General features: G+C 41.1%; 1 protein-coding gene across 7 annotated transcripts in view; it reads left to right on the top strand.

The window, feature by feature from the left end:
- The window catches only part of PARN (poly(A)-specific ribonuclease), a 183,642-nt gene that overhangs the window by 33,812 nt on the left and 130,610 nt on the right, over positions 1–19,220 (top strand). For all 7 annotated transcript variants that reach the window (XM_064295616.1, XM_064295615.1, XM_064295618.1 and 4 more), the window contains 5 exons: positions 678–721; positions 1,836–1,878; positions 2,506–2,581; positions 5,271–5,381; positions 5,974–6,043. In XM_064295616.1, the coding sequence (XP_064151686.1) occupies positions 678–721; positions 1,836–1,878; positions 2,506–2,581; positions 5,271–5,381; positions 5,974–6,043 (344 nt within the window). The remainder of the gene's footprint in view (positions 1–677; positions 722–1,835; positions 1,879–2,505; positions 2,582–5,270; positions 5,382–5,973; positions 6,044–19,220) is intronic.

The following is a 19,220-nucleotide window of genomic DNA, read 5'->3' as shown; positions in this document are numbered from 1 at the left end:
GAACCTACCAGTTGCCTCACTGGAGAAGGATGTGGCAGCCTGCTTCCATAAAGATTACAGACTTGGAAACCCTATGGAGCAGTTCTACTCTGTCCTATATGGTCACTGTGAGTCGGAATTGACTCGATGACCATGGGTTTTTCATGTTATTGTTGTTAGGTGTTGTGACTCACAGTGACCCTGTGTACAACAGAACGAAACACTGCCTGGTCTTGCGCCGTCTTCACAGTCATTGGCTACGTTTGAGCCCATCTTTGCAGCCATTGCTTCAGTTCATGTCACTGAGGGTCTTCTTCTGTTTCGCTTATCTTCTGCCTTTACCTAGATTGATGTGCTACAGGGACTGGTCCCTCCTGATAACATGTCCAAAGTATGTGAGACAAAGTCTTGCCATCCTCAGTTCTAAGGAGCATTCTGGATGTACTTCCTTCCCCCTGTATTAGCCATAAAATGTTCAAGTTTGTCTGTTTGGATTATGCAAAGATTACCGATCAGGTCCTAGGGTTCCCAACTGGTGAGTAAATTGGGCAGATTTCTTAAAGTCAGTGGTAGTCAGAAATGGATTTTGCAGCTAGCCCAGTTTGGGACGAGAGCTATGGAACCTGAGCTGTCTGCATATATTTTTAATAGTGAGTGTAATAGTAACATTGTAACCAGTCATGCTCTTGTGTTTTTAGGATTTAAATGAGTTTAAGGAGATGACAACATGCGTCTTCCCCAGGTAAGCTTTCTTAGAGGTTCTGTCTTTCATTTAAACAGCCAGTGTGACATATATAACACAGATAGTAATTTATTAAAGTCCTTAGGTCATGGTTAGAACCATATAAGCTGGGAAATGATTTAAAAGCTCCAGCTTTGTGAAGGTTTGTTTCAGTAATTTATGATTGGTTTTGTGATCCTTTTAAAAGTCAGAATTTCAACTGAGAGTGAAAGTAGGTAATGACTTTTTTTTCCCATCCCACATCTTGACCAGTGATGAACCAGTGCGGTTCCCTTGTGAGAAGATGGCACTTGTCTTTCTTGTATGTGGGATGTACCTTGTAAATATTGAAGTGTCCAATTGAGAATGTTCTCTAGTCAGTCAAGACTGTCTTCCTGGAGATTTTGTTCATAATCTTAAATCAGTGCCTTTACTTTTTAGTGTTCTCCACAGATAAAATTGTGTGTTACTTCTGATGAGTCAGATGTTTCGTCAGCCATGTGGCACCTGTAGAGCAAGGTTCTGCATTTAAGGACCCATTTGAGGACAGGCATGATTATGGAGCAGTTGGTCTTTCAGCTCAGCTGTTTCTGTGTGATTATCTACAGTGTCCACATTTATGTGGAAAGAGAGTTTTCACATTATTCTCATTTTTTAGTCTTTCCAGTCTGTGAAACAGAATAGTAAAAAACAATAACAGCATGAAGCTACCCAGTGCAGAGTTTGGCCTTCCTTAAGGACTTATATTGTACAAACCTGGGTAGTAGTAGTGGGTGGTAATAGATTGGGAAAGTCGGACCTGCCGTAGTATTTGAACCATGTAAAAACACATGAGGGTATTTGACTTGCCCCTGAAACTGATGGGCCCTTGCCCTTTCAGAGCACAGACGAGAATCTAGAACTTGTGCTCAGGGTGTGGTAGAGTGTGGACACTCCTGCGGCTGCCTGATGAAGTCCCTGGTGATGGGACTGAGTCCCTAGCCTTCTGGGGCAGGGATGCTAGTACTGGGTTCACAGTGGCGAATGCATTTACTTCCTCTGTCCACTTTCAAGACAATAGGCTATTCATCTGAGTAAAATACACTTTGAAATTAATGTGTTTTGTTTACCTTATTAAAAATTCTTTTGGTTTTAGACTCTTGGATACTAAATTGATGGCCAGCACACAACCTTTTAAGGTATTATTTAAATTTGAACTGTCACTGATAAGCTACATTTTTTCTGAATTGCTACTAAGACCTTTGGAATTCTGGTCTATTTAAATGTTGCTCCAAATACATCAAAAGGGAAGAAATTGAAAAAAAAAAAACAACAAATGAACTATATCAAAACGTGAATAGCGGTTGTCTTTGGGTGGTGGAAATATGGTCCCTTCCCCCCTTTATTTTTCTGGATGTGAATTTCTAATATTAAAATAAAATTTGTTTTTGAATAGGTTATACAGGCACACAGTTCTTCCTTTCTTTATTTTGTTTTCCTTATGTTTTGGGTATGTTTTTCTAGTGAGAAGAAAGCTCAGGTATACGAAATGAATATCAGAGCAGTATAGCTTTCTGGCAAAAGGCCTGTAGGTATTTAACGTATATGTAAAAACCTTCTTTCCTTACGGCTATACTTGCCATGTAGTGAAAATTAAACTTCCTGCTTCTCTGACATCTAATAAGCAACAACTCCCATGTTTCTTTAAAGAACACAGGGGGGCAGCTCTAGACACGTTTTTGTCCTGACAGTCAGTGAATCTCTAATTATGTACATTTGCACCGAGATGGCGAGGACTCCTAATTCTCTGCTTTACTGGTTTGCAGGATATCATTAACAACACATCCCTTGCAGAATTGGAAAAGCGGTTAAAAGAGACACCTTTCAACCCTCCTAAAGTTGGTAAGACTATAAAATGACCCCAAAACCCCCTAAACTCTGATAATTATTGATGTACCTTGTACAGGAAACATGAGCCGATGCAAGAGAGTATATTGCACATTTATAGATTTTGGCTAAGGTAACTGGCCCATGTCCCGGGGTGAATCGATGTTTCCTGATGGTCTTCTGATGGTTAAAGCCAAACCAAAAAAAACCAAACCCACTGCCGTCGAGTTGATTCCGACTCATAGCGACCCTATAGGACAGAGTAGAACTGCCCTGTAGAGTTTCCAAGGAGCGCTTGGCGGATTCGAACTGCCGACCTTTTTGGTTAGCAGCCGTAGCACTTAACCAGCACACCACCAGGGTTTCCGATGGTTAAAGGGAGTCTTCTAATTCCATACCCATTTTACGTTAGCAGAGTTAGGTACCTGTTTCATTGAGAAACTTAGCAGTGCAAACTTCAGAGCTTTTATTTCCTGATGCTTTGAATTCTCCCAAAACTTGATGTGTCCTTTTTTTTATGAAGCCTTATCGAACCCTAGTGGTGTAGTAGTTACGCACTTGCTTGCTAACTGGAAGTCCTGTGGTTGGAACCCACCAGCCACTCCATGGGAGAAGATGTGGCAGTCTGTTTCCATAAAGATTACAGCCTTGGAAACCCTACAGGGTAGTTCTGCTCTGTCCTACAGGGTTGCTATGCGTTGGAATCAGCGACGACAGTGGAGTGGATTTAAGGAAAGACAAAGAGTTGGTGATTGTCAGGGGTAGAGTGGAAACATTTTGTGTCTAGGCCAAGTCCAAGAGTTGAGCTTACATGTGAGAGGAAGAAGAGCCCTTACTTTTCCCCCTGTAAACCAGTTCAGGAGTAGAAACAGTAGCAGTGAGAAAAACCAGAAGCAGGGAGAAATGTTTCTTGGAAATGGGGGCATTGTGTTATGCAACATCTGGCAGCGGCCCCTACCCAGGTATTAGGTGAGGCTCCCAGGTGCTACTTCCTTGATCCGTGTTCGCCTAATGGTGCCGCGGATACTGTAATAAACATTCCATTAGCTTTAGCCTGAAAACTTCTAAGGACATTGATAGTAGGCCTAATGGTTCAGAAATTGACAGTGGGAGATATTAAAGCAGCCAAGGTTATAGTTAATTGCTTCCCTTTTTAGGTAATATTCCAAGAAAAAGAATTAAGAAAAAAGGGAGGGAAAGAAAGCCTAGACCTTTTTTAAATAATAAATGGAAAAATAATTGATTTGGGAAATAATATGTTTTAGCTGGTGGCAGGTTAGAGGATACTACTTAGTTGACGAAAAGACCCAGTACCATGTTAAAAGACTTTTTTTTTTTTTTAAAACTTGAAGTCTAATATTTGGTACTAATGGAGATTAAAGAGTTTTTGCTGAAAGAGCATTCTATTCATGTAAAAAGAGTTACGTCTCTTCGCTGTTAATTTCCATGGATAATTTTGATTCTCTTGTAGAAACCTTGACATTCATTTCTATAATGATTCTAGGAAATAATTATTTATGAGTTACAGTTTTATCCTATTATTTCTGTATAAAATTCTGGTATCTGGTAGAGAGTTTAGTCTGAAGTAGGTCACTCTTCTCAGACTTTATCCTCTGAGCATATGTGTACCAGCATGCCGGAAGATAAGAACATGACAAAATTATCTCAGCTATCAAGTGGTTCCAAGTTCCAAGGGCAGCATCGTAGCAAGTTCTGATCCAGTTTTGGAGTTAATCGGTGCTGTCATCTTTAGGTCTCTAAGCTTGTAATCGTAGTCAAGGGCAACATTGAATATGAGCTTTTTGCTTTTTAAGAGGGTCACTGAGGGTGCCGATAGATGACAATTACTGCGTGTTTTCCACGTACTGAGTGCTATGTCGGAGCTTTACTTTACTTACCTTATCTCATTTGATCCTCATAAGAACCTTGTGAAGGAGGTTTGACTATCACGTCCATTTTACAGCTGCAAAAGCAGGGGCTCAAACATAAGGTGAATGGCCCGAGGTCACAGGGCTAATACTTGTGGGAGCAGAGACTCAAACTCAGGCATTGCAACTCCAGAGTCCATGCTGTCAATTGTTACTCTGGAATACCTACTGTGTTGTTACCATTATCTATAAGGGAAGACACTCCTCCTTTTGATCTAAGAAAACAGTCAGAAGAGAACTAAGTGTCACAGAGCAAGTTATGCATGAGCCTGAGTAGCACCCACCAATGTGAGATGAGGAGGCCTTCGACTGAATCTTCGGTAATATAACTCAGCATTTCTCTAGTCTGGACCAAGGCTTCATTTTTGGTGACTTTATTATCTCATAAAGTAGCCTAGTGGTGCCATGTTTAAGCACTCAGCTGCTAACTGGAGGGTCAACGGTTTAAACTTTACCAGTTGTTGTGCAGGAGAAAGATGTGGCAACCTGCTTCCGTAAGGATTACAGTCTTGGGGCAGTTCTCCTCTGTCCTGTAGGGTTGCAATGAGTTGGAACTGCCTTGATGACAACGGGTTTGGTTTCTTTTGGATTATCTTGTAATATACAATCTTGTATGGAAAGAGGGTTAATACATAGATAGCTTATTTCCCCCAGCTTATTTAGGATTTTCCTGCAGCATGTACTAATGCAGTTTGGATTTGGCAGGGCAAGGTGTATACCAGTCCTTGTGTTTTGTGATGTCCTTGGGAAAACCTTTTTTTCTTCTTTCCCTTTAGAAAGTGCAGAAGGTTTTCCAAGTTACGACACGGCTTCTGAGCAGCTTCACGAAGCAGGCTATGATGCGTATATCACAGGACTGTGTTTCATCTCCATGGCAGACTACCTAGGTACTCACGATACACGTCTCCACCCAGTACACAGAGTCTGGAGTGGATCTTACCTTACCTGTGTACTGTTTCCTGGGGGCCTGCTCACCCAGTTAGAAGGGGGAGGGTTTTGAGATTGGATTCAGAGGAGATTGGGGGTTGGGGATACAGAAGGAGGAGCCACTTGATGCTTCTTGTGGTTTGGGGCTTGGCCTCTACAGGTACACTTGCTGAACCATTCTGTTCACTTAAATATATATATAATTCTTTTTGTTATGGTAAAAATATATGCAGTAAAACCTGCAAAAGCTGGAACCTGTGTAAGACTGTACCAAGTCAAAGGTGGAAAACTTGCGAGACCCGGGGAAAAAAAAGCCCAGTCAGTCCAGTGGAGCTCCAGCTGTTACAGGTTTCACTGTGTAACAAAGCATTTGCCAGTTACAATTTTGAATTGTTTAGTTCAGTGACGTCGATGACATTCATCACACTGTGCAGCCATTACCACTCTCCTTTTCCACGTTATTTCACCACCAGATTTAGATATATTTTTGCCTGAACTTTCAGGCGTTGTCTGCATAAATGTGTATAATCCCCTGCTTCTTTTCTTCATTAGGTTCTTTTCTCAGTCCTCCAAAAATTCACGTGTCTGCCAGATCCAAACTCATTGAACCTTTTTTTAACAAGTAAGTAATCAGAGAGTCCCAATCCCCAAATTCTCTCTCATTGTAGAAAAGCCAGCACCTTGGGATGTCAGTTAGGGGTGCTGGGGAGGTGAGGCGTATCTTCAGATAAAATATTTTTCATCTCTAGTGACTCAGATGTTTTGTGAAAATAGAAATTGACCTTTGGGAAATAATTTATTAAGTATAATGATTTAAAAAACAAAAGTGCCAAAGATATAGTGTATTTCTCCCAAGAGAAAAGAACCAGTAGTTTTGGCATTTAAATTACCTATAGTGGAAGCCTTGTTTTGTTTGTTTGTTGACGTACACAGTTATACTTAACTCACCCCTAATTATTTTACCATACTTTACATGTGAGATTATTATCTATCTTTGTATTATTATTTGGTTAATTAGTATTTTAATAATCTTCTAAGAAGATGTTGTTTGCACGGATGGCTTTGAAGACTACCTATGGAGAGGTTTTGATTCTCTGTGTATCCCTAGGCCTCATCTGAATGGATGCATTGAAATAAGCTTTCTCATGTGCCTTCAATGTTGGAAGAAGTCAGTGTGAGTTAGGGAAAAGTCTGAGTTCAGAGTATTTTCAAAGAATCTCAAGATTACTTCAAAGTGTGGTTTGTTCTTGCTTGGCACAGTTGGGGCTACAACCATGGATGTTACCCTCCAGCAGGCCAGAGTTTGGTCCTAGGCCAGAGCTCCAAACTTCATCTTTGCCCCAGCTCTCTTAGCAGGGTTGGTTCTAGGAGATTCTGTTTGTATAAAAGTTTGTATAGCAAAAGAGTGCTTGTGCTTAGATGAGATGGGGGAGAGACAGATATCGGCTCCAAACATTGGACTCCTACAGGTTCTGAATTTGCGACTTGTTAATGTTTTAACTTTGATCTTTTGTGTGGAAGTTTATCTCAACTGGGAGGCATTCACTCATTTTTAAATAAATAAAACGACCTGCTTCTCCAGTAAAATCAGCTTCTTATGAAATCAGGTGATGATACTAACCCAGCTAGACGTAGACTGCTTTAGTTTACCAGCTGTGTGTGTGTGTGACCAGCATGCACAGCACTAAGACTTTGTAGGCTAATCTAATATCGCTAATAGTCTGGCAGACGATGATTCATAAGAACTGGACAGTAAATGCATTTTAAATTGAAACATCTGTTCATTCAGATTTTTTGCTGAAACAGATGCATTTAAAGAATAGTTGAATAGAAGGTAGAATTCAGGAACCTTCCTGTGATTCTTCACTAAAAATGCTTGCCTAACTTGATTTGGGGTTCGGTTTTTCCCATCTGCAAGGAAGGGTATTATCTCCATCTCTGAAGGAAAAAAAAAATTCCTGCAGAATTTGAAATGCAAAATGAGAACTATTTTTATGGTTCTCTAGTGGAATAGCTGGGCTAAGTACAGTCATCCATGCTTAGCCCATTTAAAAAGTAGGGAAAGCGGTTGCTTTCTTTGATATCTCTTTCTGTGTTGATAGTGACCTCATTCAAATTTATATGCAGGTGTGATTTATGACATTAAACCTTGATTTTGTCATTTTTCAAGTTGACCCTGTAGAGAAACAGCCAACAATTGCTGCCAACATTATCTCAAATATTAAAGTATGTAAACTTTTCTGAGAGTTTATTTATATCGGCACAAGGCCTTTCTCAATTTAAGCTTTACCAAACACATAGCTCTTACGTAAATTTGGATGGGCATCAGACTGCTGACATTTGCAAATAATATTTTGTTCTGCTCTTGCCAGATCAATGTCTAACAAGGGAAATAAGCACCTATTTCTGAGTTGCTCTAAATTAATTAGTGTTTGGCTGCATCAGTTATGCCTTTTTGGAGGCTTTAGTGCGAAAATCCTGAGAGAGCTGGTGTTTGAGCAGTAGGCAAAGACTGAATGTGGTATAAGGTGCTTTCTAAGCCATACTCATCTAGGATGATGTCGCTGTGAACATCTGGCCTGGTGCCATTTTGTCTTTTTTGTTGACAGGGCACCTTCTGTTTGCCTCCTTTCTTCATTGGCACCAGGAGGAAGGTCATAAGAGAGTTTAGCCATGGAACTCAGGATCAGACCACTGCTAATGGTAGGCTGTGTGGAATGTACTCCCCACTGAAGGCTTTTTGGTCAGGAAATGACTTACTTTCTTTTATAACCTTGGTCAGTTTTGATCAATGCATGGAAAACCAGACTGAGAGAAGATCCTCGGGTCACATCATTTTAGGCTGGAAAGAGCTAAAAATACCCTCTGCTTTTACTTTTTATTGCACCACAGAAAACACAAAATCAGACTTTTGCCCTGTGTTTTATGAACAGTCATCTATTTCTGCAAAATACTTGATTCAGAAAGGCAATGATTCAGAAGAACTGGACAGTAAATATGTAGTAAATGCGTCCTTGTAGATAACCTTTCGCGAAGGTGTTTGGGGGAAGGTTATTTTCCACTTACACCAGTTCTTAGAAAGGAACGAAATGAGCAAGTGTCTTATTTTGGCTGTTCCCTGAAGCAGAATTAAAATGAAGAGGTCCCTGCATTGTGCTCGTACAGAATTGCTGCCTGATTCTTGATACAATGTTCTGAATCTGAACGGGATTGCTCTAGAAATCTAGGTCTTCCTGGGATGACCCTGCCTTATGCTCTTCCTAAGTTACAGAGGAAGAAACAAGCAGTAAGCCCTTGGACACAGCATTTCTTCCTCTGAAAAATGGGAATGAAACAATTCACCTCCCACTGAGGTTATAAAGGCCATAAAAGTTGCATGAGATATGGAAGGATTTTGATAGTTCTATAACTTAGTAGGTGCCTAGTATATATTATTTTCCTTTCTTAAAATATAAAAATTTAACATGCTTGGATATTAAAAAAAGAAAAAAGTAGATATGGTGGCAGATTGCATTTTAAGTTTTTAGTTTAATGATAAACAAGAAAGTTTATTATCAAGTAGACATAAAATTGGGGTACAGTGCCAGCAAATGTACAGCATCTGCTTTTGCTGGTGCCTGTGTGCCTACCTCTGCAGCACTTAACCACTACACCACCCAGGTAGGCACATAAAAAAAAAAAAAATTATTTTTTTTATGTGCCTACCTGGGTGGTGTAGTGGTTAAGTGCTGCAGCTGCTAACTCAAAGGTCAGCAGCTCGAATCCACCAGGTGCTCCTTGGAAACTCTATGGGCCAGTCCTACTCTGTCCTATAGGGTTGCTATAAGTTGGAATCGACTCGATGGCAACAGATTTGGATTTTTGACTCTTCAATTTTGCTTGTAAGAAATCAGGCGATGCTTAAATGTTTCAAATTGGTACATTGTGGTGGCAAGACTGCTTTGATTTGGAGCATTTGAAAAAGTTTTGTTCAATTGTATGAGCTCACTTATATGAAAAGACAAGGCAAATGTTAAAAAAAAAGTTCCGTTATTTAAATTAGTATAATTAGCGATCTGTGGAAGATTGTATATGTCTATGTAACAGTCATATGTATGGAGCAGGGAGGAAATATTATAGTGCCTGAATTAGAGCACACCAGTGGTGGCGCAATGGTTAAGTGCTCAGCTGCCAACCAAAAGGTTGGTGGTTCAGACCACCCAGTTGGATTGATTCAGTGGTATCTAACAACAACAAAGTTTCCTTCCCTCTTCCTCATGGAGCTCAGTCATGTGCTGGCAACCGGGTAGTATTTTCTTGTAACGTGCATGTGCTTGATATTTAACGTGAGAGACATTTTAAACTGTAGGGTTACAGGAAAGCAAAATACTAAAGACCAGAGCTGTGCCTTCTTTCTTGCCAGCCCTCTCCCTGATGATGGGCAGAGAAAACCTTATTTGCCCCACTGGCTGGTGACTGCTGGGCATGCTGGTTGCATGGGTCACAGGTCACTGGGGAGGTGGCAGCGGGGCTCACGCATCTGGAAGTGCAGACTCTGCTGGTCTCACCCAGGAGGGTGCACCTGCTCACCTGCAGGAAACCCTCGCTTACCCTTCCTTGTCCGCCTGGCCCTTCTCATACAGAGGAGTCGGATAGTCTGTTCTGATGCCTGGTGTTTGCGGTCAGCTTTGAGCACCTTGGGTGATGGATCGAATGTGTTCTTACTGAGGTACTGTTCAGGTCAGGTATAAATTAAGTCCTTTGTTTTGAGTGTTAAAATAACTTCCTCCCGTGGATCTTCTACCTCCCCAAGTGAGGGGTACCACAGTTTGTATTGTTTGTAAGCATATAGCTGAGTGTCACAACACTTGCCAGTGTAAGTTCACATAGTTGGTTTGGTTTCTGTTTGATTTAAAATTTAAAAAGCCATTTGATTCATTTTCCCAGTAGATGTCACGTAGTGCAGCATAGTACAGGGGCTAAGAGTGTGGTCTCTGGGGTCAGGTACCTGGATTTGAATTCCATCCCTCCTCTGTATTACATGTGTGATCTTGGACCGGTTACTTCCCGCCTCTGTGCCTTAGCTTCCTTGTCTGTCAGTTGAGAGTATCACTACTTATTTGATAGGGTTGTTGTGAGTGAGGAACCCTGGTGGTGCAGTGGTTAAGTGCTCGGCTACAAACCGAAAGGTCAGCATTCGAACGCACCAGCTGCTCCATGGGAGAAAGACGTGGCAGTCTGCTTCTGTAAAGATTTACAGTCTTAGAACCCTGTGGGGGAGTTCTCCTCTGTCTACAGGGTTGCTATGCGTCAGAATAGACTTGATGGCAGTGGGATTGGTTTTGGCTTGGGTGTCAGTGAAATGAGAGACGCCGTGTAAACTGCACAGTGACTGGCGCGTAATGGGCCTCAGTCAGCTGTTCACTGCTGCCACTGCTGTGGTGACATTTGTACTTGGAGACTGCTTCTCCCAACCAGACGCCAGGACCAGAAGGAGGTTGTTTGTTTTCCTAGAAGATACTGTATGATTGGCCTGGCTATCTGCTTCCGAAAGATTACATCCTTGAAAACCCTGTGAAGCACAGTTCTACTCTGCACACACGAGGCCTCCATGAGTTGGAGTCGATATGACAGCAACTAACCTCAAGAACAACTATATAATCATACTTTTTGCATTGAACATGCTCCTTAAATAGGGCTTTGTATGGAGTTATGAACCTTGACCAGAAAAAGGGAGCGGGGGCAGGCTGCTTGTAACTAGATCTGGGATGTTGAGGGAGAACATTTGAATGTCTGTTTTGTTTATTTCTTTCCCTTTGGGTCACATGTTTATTTCTCAGTCTTTGTGCTCTGTGGTGTTTTCAACTGTAGATTTTTATTGGAGAGGGAGTAAAGAAATAGTCTTTACTAAGTGACCCATTGGAAGCTGTTTCTTTTTGAGCAACTCATTGCTTCATTGCTTCAGTGAGATTTTAATTTTTAAAACTATTGGTATTTTGGAAACACCTGAACACTTTTTTGTTTGCATCTGTATTATCTTACGTTTCACTTCTTGAGCACATAACACTTGAGAGATGTAGACATGTACTTGTGTGACCGTCACCACTGAGATTTGCTTATAGGAGAGGAAGCAGGGGTCATATGAAAAGATCAGAGGCTTCAAGGTGGGTCAGCTTGGGTTCCAATCATGCAATTTGGGCAGGACATTTGGCCTCTCTGAAGCTCAGTTATCATATTATAGGGTTGTCTGAGGTTGAGTAGTAGCATCTACAGAGCTGCTTAACGTAGTGTGTGACATTTAGCACGTGTGAAAAGAACGAGGTTGTTACTGTGACTTTAACCATAGTGAACTTCCAAGAAACTACTGTGAATCTAGTTTTTCCTGGTCTTATGGGGCTGTGTGTACTTAGCTGAGTTTCCCTGGGTGGCCGACTCTCGGTGTTAACAGGAATAAAGAAGTAGAAGTTCCAGATGCCAGTAAAATCTTTTCTATAGAGAATGGCAGCTTAGAAGCCCTCTTAAAAAACTTCATAACTGTCATCGTATCTTAATTTAAAAGGCCTTGCTGCTGAGTTGGATTGTGAATGAGAAAAAGAAAATATCTGCCCTGGGTGTTGGCTATACTCATATGTATCGAGCCTTATGATCTTGGTGAGGCTGTGTAATTTGTGAGGCAGAAGAGTGAAGCAGCCAGTCTCCTCCGATTGTCTGCCACTGGTAGCAGCTATGCCATTCCTTTCACCAGAAGCCTCTGGTGATGCCAGAACCGAGGAGGTCAGGATGTACAGGATGGAAGGAAATTAGGCAGATGATGAGAAGCAGCCTCAGTGGTGACTGTGGGACCCTTCCTTTCCAGTTGGCTGCCTTGGTAGTAGTTATTTAATTTTATACTAATTGTGCTTGAATAAAAGAGTAACACACAGTATCTTTTTTTTTTTATATTGTTGCTGGGAATGTATACAGCAGAACATATACCAATTCAACTATTTCTACATCTACAATTTAGTGACACTGAGTATATTCTTTAAGTTGGATAGCCGTTCTCACCCTCCTTTTCTGAGCCGTTCCTCCCCCATTAACAAACTCACTGCCCCCTAAGGTTCCTGTCTGATCTTCCCAGTTGCTGTTGTCAATTTGATTCCATATAGATAGGTCTTAAAAGAGCGTGATGCTCAAGGCAAAAATTCTTTACTAGTTAAGCTAAACTATTACTTGGCTTTAACAAGACTTCAGGGGTAGTTTTGGTTTCAAGTTTAAAGATTATCTCAGGGAAATAGTTTCAGGGATTTGTTTATCCTCCGTGGCTCCAGAAAGTTTGGATTCCACGAAAATTTGAAATTCCATTCTGTATTTTCCTCTTTTTTATCAGGATTGTTCTATAGAATCTTTGACTAAAATGTTCAGTAATGAACACGCAATCTTTTTTTTTTTTTCCTTTTTTTTTAAATTGTGCTTTAAGTGAAAGTTTACAGTTCAGGTTAGTTTCTCATACAAAAATCTATGTACACATTGTTATGTGACCCTAGTTACTCTCCCTGTAATGTGACAGCACACTCCTCCTTTCCACCCCAGATTTCCCATGTCCATTCAACCAGCTCCTGTCCCTTCCTGCCTTCTCATCTCACCTCCCGACAGGAGCTGCCCATTTAGTCTCATGTATCTACTTGAGCTAAGAAACACTCTCTTCACAAGTGTCATTTTGTGTCTCATAAAAAAAAAAAAGTCTAATCTTTGAAGAGTTGGCTTTGGGAATGGTTTTAGTTCTGGGTTAACAGAGAATCTGGGGGCTTTGTCTTCGGGGTCCCTCCAGTCCCAGTCAGACCATTAAGTCTGGTCTTTTTATTAGGATTTGAGTTCTGCGCCTTTTCTCCTACTCTGTCAGGGACTCGCTGTTGTGTTCCCTGTCGGGGCAGTCATTGGTGGTAGCCAGGCACCATCTAGTTCTTCTTGTCTCAGGCTAATGGAGTCTCTGGTTTATGTGGCATTTTCTGTCTCTTGGACTAATATTTTCCTCATGTCTTTGGTGTTCTTCATTCACCTTTTCACCACGTGAGTTGGGACCAATTGATGTGATGGCCACTCACTAGCTTTTAAGATCCCAGATGCCACTCACCAAAGTGGGATACAGAACACTTTCTTAATAAACTTTGTTATATCAGTTGACCTAGTTGTCCACTGAAACCATGGTCCCCAAAACCCCATCCTGCTACTCAGTCCCTTGAAATATTTGGTTGTATTCAGGAAACTTAGCTTTTGGTTTAGTCCAGTTGTGCTGATTTCCTCTGTATTGTGTGAACACACAATCTTTTAAAATATAGTGCCCTCTGCCCTCCACTCCCATCCCCCCACCTTCTTCCAAACATGGGTCTTTAGCCAAGGATAGAGAGTATAACTTACCATAGTCAGTAGCAGTGCTGTTGTGGACTTTACTTTTTTTTTTTTTTTTATTGTGTTGAAAATATACAAACCAAAACATGCGCCAGTACAACAACGTCCATATTTACAATTTGTGAACATTACTTTTTAATCATGGATAACATTGCGAAGAATGGGAATTCCAGAACACTTAATTGTACTCCTAAGGAACCTGTATATAGACCAAGAGGCTGTTGTTCAAACAGAACAAGGGGATACTGTGTGGTTTAAAGTCAGGAAAGGTGTGCACCAGGGTTGTATCCTTTCACCCTACTTACTCAGTCTGTATGCTGAGCAGATAATCTGAGAAGCTGGACTATATGAAGAACACAGCATCAGGATTGGAGGAGGACCCTGCGATATGCAGGTGACACAGCCTCGTTGCTGAAAGTGAAGAGAACTTGAAGCACTTACAGATGAAGATCAAAGACTACAGCTTTCAGCATGGATGACACCTTAACATAAAACAAAAATCCTCACAATGGGACCAATAAGCAACATCATGATAAAGGGAGAAAAAAATTGAAGTTGTCACAGATTTAATTTTACTTGGATCCACAATGGACATCCATGAAAGGAGCAGTCAAGAAATCAAATGATGTATTGCATTGGGCAAATCTGCTGCAAAAGACCTCTTTAGTGTGTTAAAAAGCAAAAATGTCACTCTGATGAACCACCAGCTGCTCTGCTGGAGGAAGATGTCGCAGTCTGCATCCGTAAAGATTGTGGCCTTGGACACCCTATGGAACAGTTCTGCTTGTCCTACAGGGTTGCGATGAGTCGGAATCGACTCAACGGCAGTGGGTTTGGTTGGTTTTCTTGGGTGTATATTTAAGGAGCTTGCCCCTTCTGTAGTAGGGCACGTTAGTTGTAAAGTAAACATTCTTAGGTATTCCTAGCCAGGAATTGGCCCCGTTTAGGAGCAATTTTTTTTAGGAGCAAGCGGGTAATAATTATTTCCAAGACTACTGAGCATTTAATTTATATCATTCAAGGCCTAGCAGACTATTCTAAGGAATTGACCATAGCTTCCAAATATCTAAGGAGCCCTGCTGACGCAGTGGTTAAGCGCTCAGTTGTTAAGGGAAAGGCTGGCGGTTCAAACTCACCCAGTGGATCTACAGGAGAAAGACCTGGCGATCTGCTACCATAAAGATTACAGCCAAGAAAACCCAGTCGAACAGTCCTTCTCTGTCACATGAGGTCACTATGAGTCAGAATCGACTCGGTGGAACCCAACACCATCACCACGAAATATCCATTGAGCACCTTCTGTTATGTGGAGTATGATACCTGCATTAAATGTAATTTCTGGCAGCAATCCTCAGAGGTAGATGACAATGTCCCCATTTTATGGGTGAGGTCATCTGCCTAGGGCCACAGGAGTGGCAGAGCCATGGTGTGGCCAAGTCTTGTCTTCAACTAAGAATGGGCTCTTCCTCCCCAGCACACCGTCTCCAAAAGAGGCAGTTCTACAGCTGGTTGCATATTTTCTTAAAAGATAATGTTCATCTCTTTGAAAGATTTCTTTTTTCTCTCAGTGTTTGGCCTGAGCAGTGGTTCTAAAAGCTATTGGCTTTGACCACGGGATTGTGTGGGCTGCTTTCCTCTGACATTTTAAATCTGTTGTTTTACAGGCCCTGCAGATGTTGCCTTTGTGTAATGCTCAGTTTAACATTTTTATTGGATGTAATTTGATATGGTTCATTTGATGGACACTGCTCGAAAGAGAATTTTGATTCTCTTTTGTTCAAATGAGCTGTTGGTTTTCTTTTTCTTCTTGCGTCGAGTGTTGTATCTCTGTTTAAGACAGGACACGAGTTGGCTTCAGGACAAATGTTGGGTAATGCTCTATTTGTCAAAACAGCAAGTGACGAGATTGAAAATTGTCTCTCTCCCCACCACCTGAGTGAAATTAAAATAACTGATACCACAGTATCTCCCTCTAGCCCATGGTTGCCCTCTTAGTTTACACAGGACCTTTAGTGAGCAAAATAAATGAGCTTATTTTGTGAGAGATGCCTGCACGGTCTCTACCCTGGATGATGAAATTTGTTTTTTATAGCACATAAATATGTATAATGATGAGCCCTTGCATACAAGGTTCTTAGGAAGTGCTTTCACTGCTGTGCCCTGAAGGAAGTACCAAGACTATTTGCCAGAACAGTCGAGCTGGTAACAGTTAAGGTTTCAATTTTCCATTAGAAGACTGGGGACTTGGGCCAAGCAACAGATTAATTCACTGCTCAAATTGTGTTGAGATTAGATTTTACTCAGCATTTCTGTGTTGAGATTAGATTTTACTCAACATTTCTATAACCCAGTCTTCAGTGGCATGAGAAAGGTACTATTTATTTTACTTGGAAACCTCTTTTTGAGATAAAGCTTTCAGAAAGAGGTTTATATAGTCTTGCTGCAGGCAAATAAATGCAATGCAAATTCCTGCTCAGTGAGTGAAAATACTGGGCTTTTGGTAGGGAGAATGAAGAGTTTGGGGGCTTGAGGTTTTTTCTTTTTGCTAGGGAAAGAGACTGAATAAGCAGTGTTCTTTATTAAGTATGCCATGACCTTAAAAGTCCTTCTAGATCACTCAAGACTGTGTGTGCATGTGCGCGCACTTTTGTACGTGTCCGTGAGCATGTGTGCACAGATCTGCCATTACATAAAACACCAGAAACCAGTTCCCGTCGAGCTGATTTCGACTCGTGGTGACTCATGTGTCTCAGGATAGAACTGTGTTTTGTAGGGTTTTCAGTGGCTGATTTTTTGGAAGTAGATCTCCAGGCCTTTCTTCCAAGGTTCTTCTGGGTGTACTCGAACCTCCAGCCTTCCCGTTAGTAGCAGAGCATGTTAACTGTTTGACTCCATAAAGCAAGCCCTTTGTAGTCACACACCTCTGAGGCCTCTCTGCACCCTGAGCTGCACTGGGTCACTGGGTTTCCTGGACATGTGCAGGAGTGACTGGACAGCCTTGTGCTCAGACAGCAGCTCTTTGATCTGTGGCAGCCTGGCTCTCTTCACTGCCTGTGTTCCATTGCCTCCGTCTGCTCATAACTTTTCCTCAGATGGTAACTTCTTGTATCTGGGCTCTGCCCCGTTAGATGAAGCTGTAATTAATTGACCCATAGAGCATTAAAAATAAATGTTTCTGGGATCTTTACTTGTATCCTGAGCTCTCCCTTCAACAGCATCTAACACCAACAACAAAACGGACATGCGTAGATTTGGTAATGTAAAATTTTAAAGAACTTAATGGTCTTTTCAGTTCCCAGAGGTTCGAGTCTTTATGCAGAGTATTCCAGAATCATCTTCAGAACTTCTTGCATGCATTTTTGAATAATGCATTGTATGAGCATAGCTGCATACAATGGGTTAACACTGACATTGTTTTGCCATTTTTTTTTTTCACTGAACAACTAGGGAATGGTTCATATGGGCCATGGTCAACGTCCAAGATGAGCTATTGTGTCATCAAAGAATTACTTTTGATCTTAGGCTTTGTGTGTTTCGTGAATCTGCATCTGAAGCTTGTTGCTAAGGTTGGAGAGTTTTGATAAGGGTAGAAGTGTCTGAATCTTTGTGTTGTATTACATCATCATGTGTGCAACCTTTACCACTGTTCATTTCCAGATTTTTCCATCATGCTTAACAGAAGCTTGGTGCCCCCGAGTGTGTGCAACATTGGTGGCTAATGCTCAATTTGTGATGCTAGGGGTGTTCCCTTGTGGCTGATTCACAGAAACAAGCTGGGCTTTTGCCAGTGACTTACCAAGAGAGTCCTTTAAGTAATTTTCTGTACTTTCTTCTCTAAAAATGAGAACAGTGACTGTCAGCAATAATTTTCCCTAATTTATCTCTTGCAGGGAACCTAGCTGCTTGCTAATATTTGACCTCCTGGTTTCAGGGAGTCATAGAAGTCTTATGTTATTGCATCCTAGATTTTGAGGCAGTTGCTGGTATTTAATAGTTTGTACTTTTCTAAGTCAAAATCATTTAATGCAAATAAATCATTAAGAAGAATAATTTTTGAAGCAGTTGGCACGAGTCATCCTGAATCATCTTTAATGGTAGTTAACAACACAGCATTGAACATAACTGTTTTTCTCTTAATGCAGTGATTCTCAGTCCCCAGAGTTTCTGATTCAGTAGGTTGTGGGTAGGGCCTGAGAATTTGCATTTCTAAAAGCTTGCCGGTGATGCTGATGCTGGTCTGGGGAACCATACCTTGAGAACTTCTGCTCTTAACCAGTTGGCCAGCAGGTGTGGAAATCAACAGACTGCTTGGAGTAATGCATTGCTGTTGAGTTGATTCCAACTCATAGTGACCCTCTAGGACAGAGTAGAACTGCTGCATAGGGTTTCCAAGGCTGTAATCTTTACCGGAGGTCTTTTCTCTTGCTGGGCAGCTGGTGGGTTTGAACCCTGACATTCCATTTAGCAGCTGAGCACTTAACCACTGTGCCACCAGGGGTCCTAATACGTAGAGTAGGAGTTCTCAATGCTGGCTGCAAAACATTGGAATCACCTGGAAAGCTTTAAAAAAAAAAATGTGCTCATGTCTGGCCTCACCCCTAGACATTCAGATTTAATTGGTCTGGAGTGCTTCGTAGGTATCGAAATTTGTTAAAGCTCCTCAGTGTGCTTCTTGGGCTGAGAAGCACTAGCTTTGATCATCTCGATGATTACTTGGATTATTTATCAGCAATAGACTGAAAAATTGAAAATTAAAATGTTTAACTGATAGAAATTAGCATGAAGATCTCTTTAAAATTTCCTTTTAGGAAATGGGTGTGTGGAAGAACTAATCTCAAGGGCTTATGGTTCTGAACTCCTAAATTAGAAGTTTTATATCCTACTGAAATTCTGCAGTGGCTAAAGAGCCTTCTTACACAGTCTATATTACAGTGTCATAACGCCTGGCTACAGAAGAAAGTTTGGAGGATGGCTTTTTGTGAGTGCCCTATAGCATGTGGGTTTTTTTTTTTTTTTCTATAGCATGTGGGTAATAGGGATGGGGTAGCCGTTTGGGAATAAAGACATCCTGTGGGTGGCCTAAGTGGCTCAGAGGCTGAAGGGAAGTTCACTGTGTTGAGCAGAAGACCCTGGAGGTCTTGGATCTTTCCGGACACATTTCTGGGATAAATGGCATCACTGACGTATAATCTTAGAGCATTGAAAAAATGATAAATGCCACAAAGAGTAAAGTACATTTTATGACACCTGGAATATGAACTTTAATTACACGGTTTTTTAAAATTAGTTGTTTTTTTTTTAATTGCCATGAAATGTATACATAACAAAAAAACATTTGCTAATTCAACAATTTTCGTATGTTTAATTCAGTGACGTTACGTTCATCATGTTGTACAACCCTTACACTATCCTTTTCCAAATGATTAGACCAC

The sequence above is a fragment of the Loxodonta africana genome, chromosome 12, assembly GCF_030014295.1.
Source record: "Loxodonta africana isolate mLoxAfr1 chromosome 12, mLoxAfr1.hap2, whole genome shotgun sequence".
Classification (NCBI taxonomy): Eukaryota; Metazoa; Chordata; class Mammalia; order Proboscidea; family Elephantidae; genus Loxodonta; species Loxodonta africana.
Note: the sequence above shows the minus strand (reverse complement) of the source record. Positions and strands in the feature narration are given on the sequence as shown.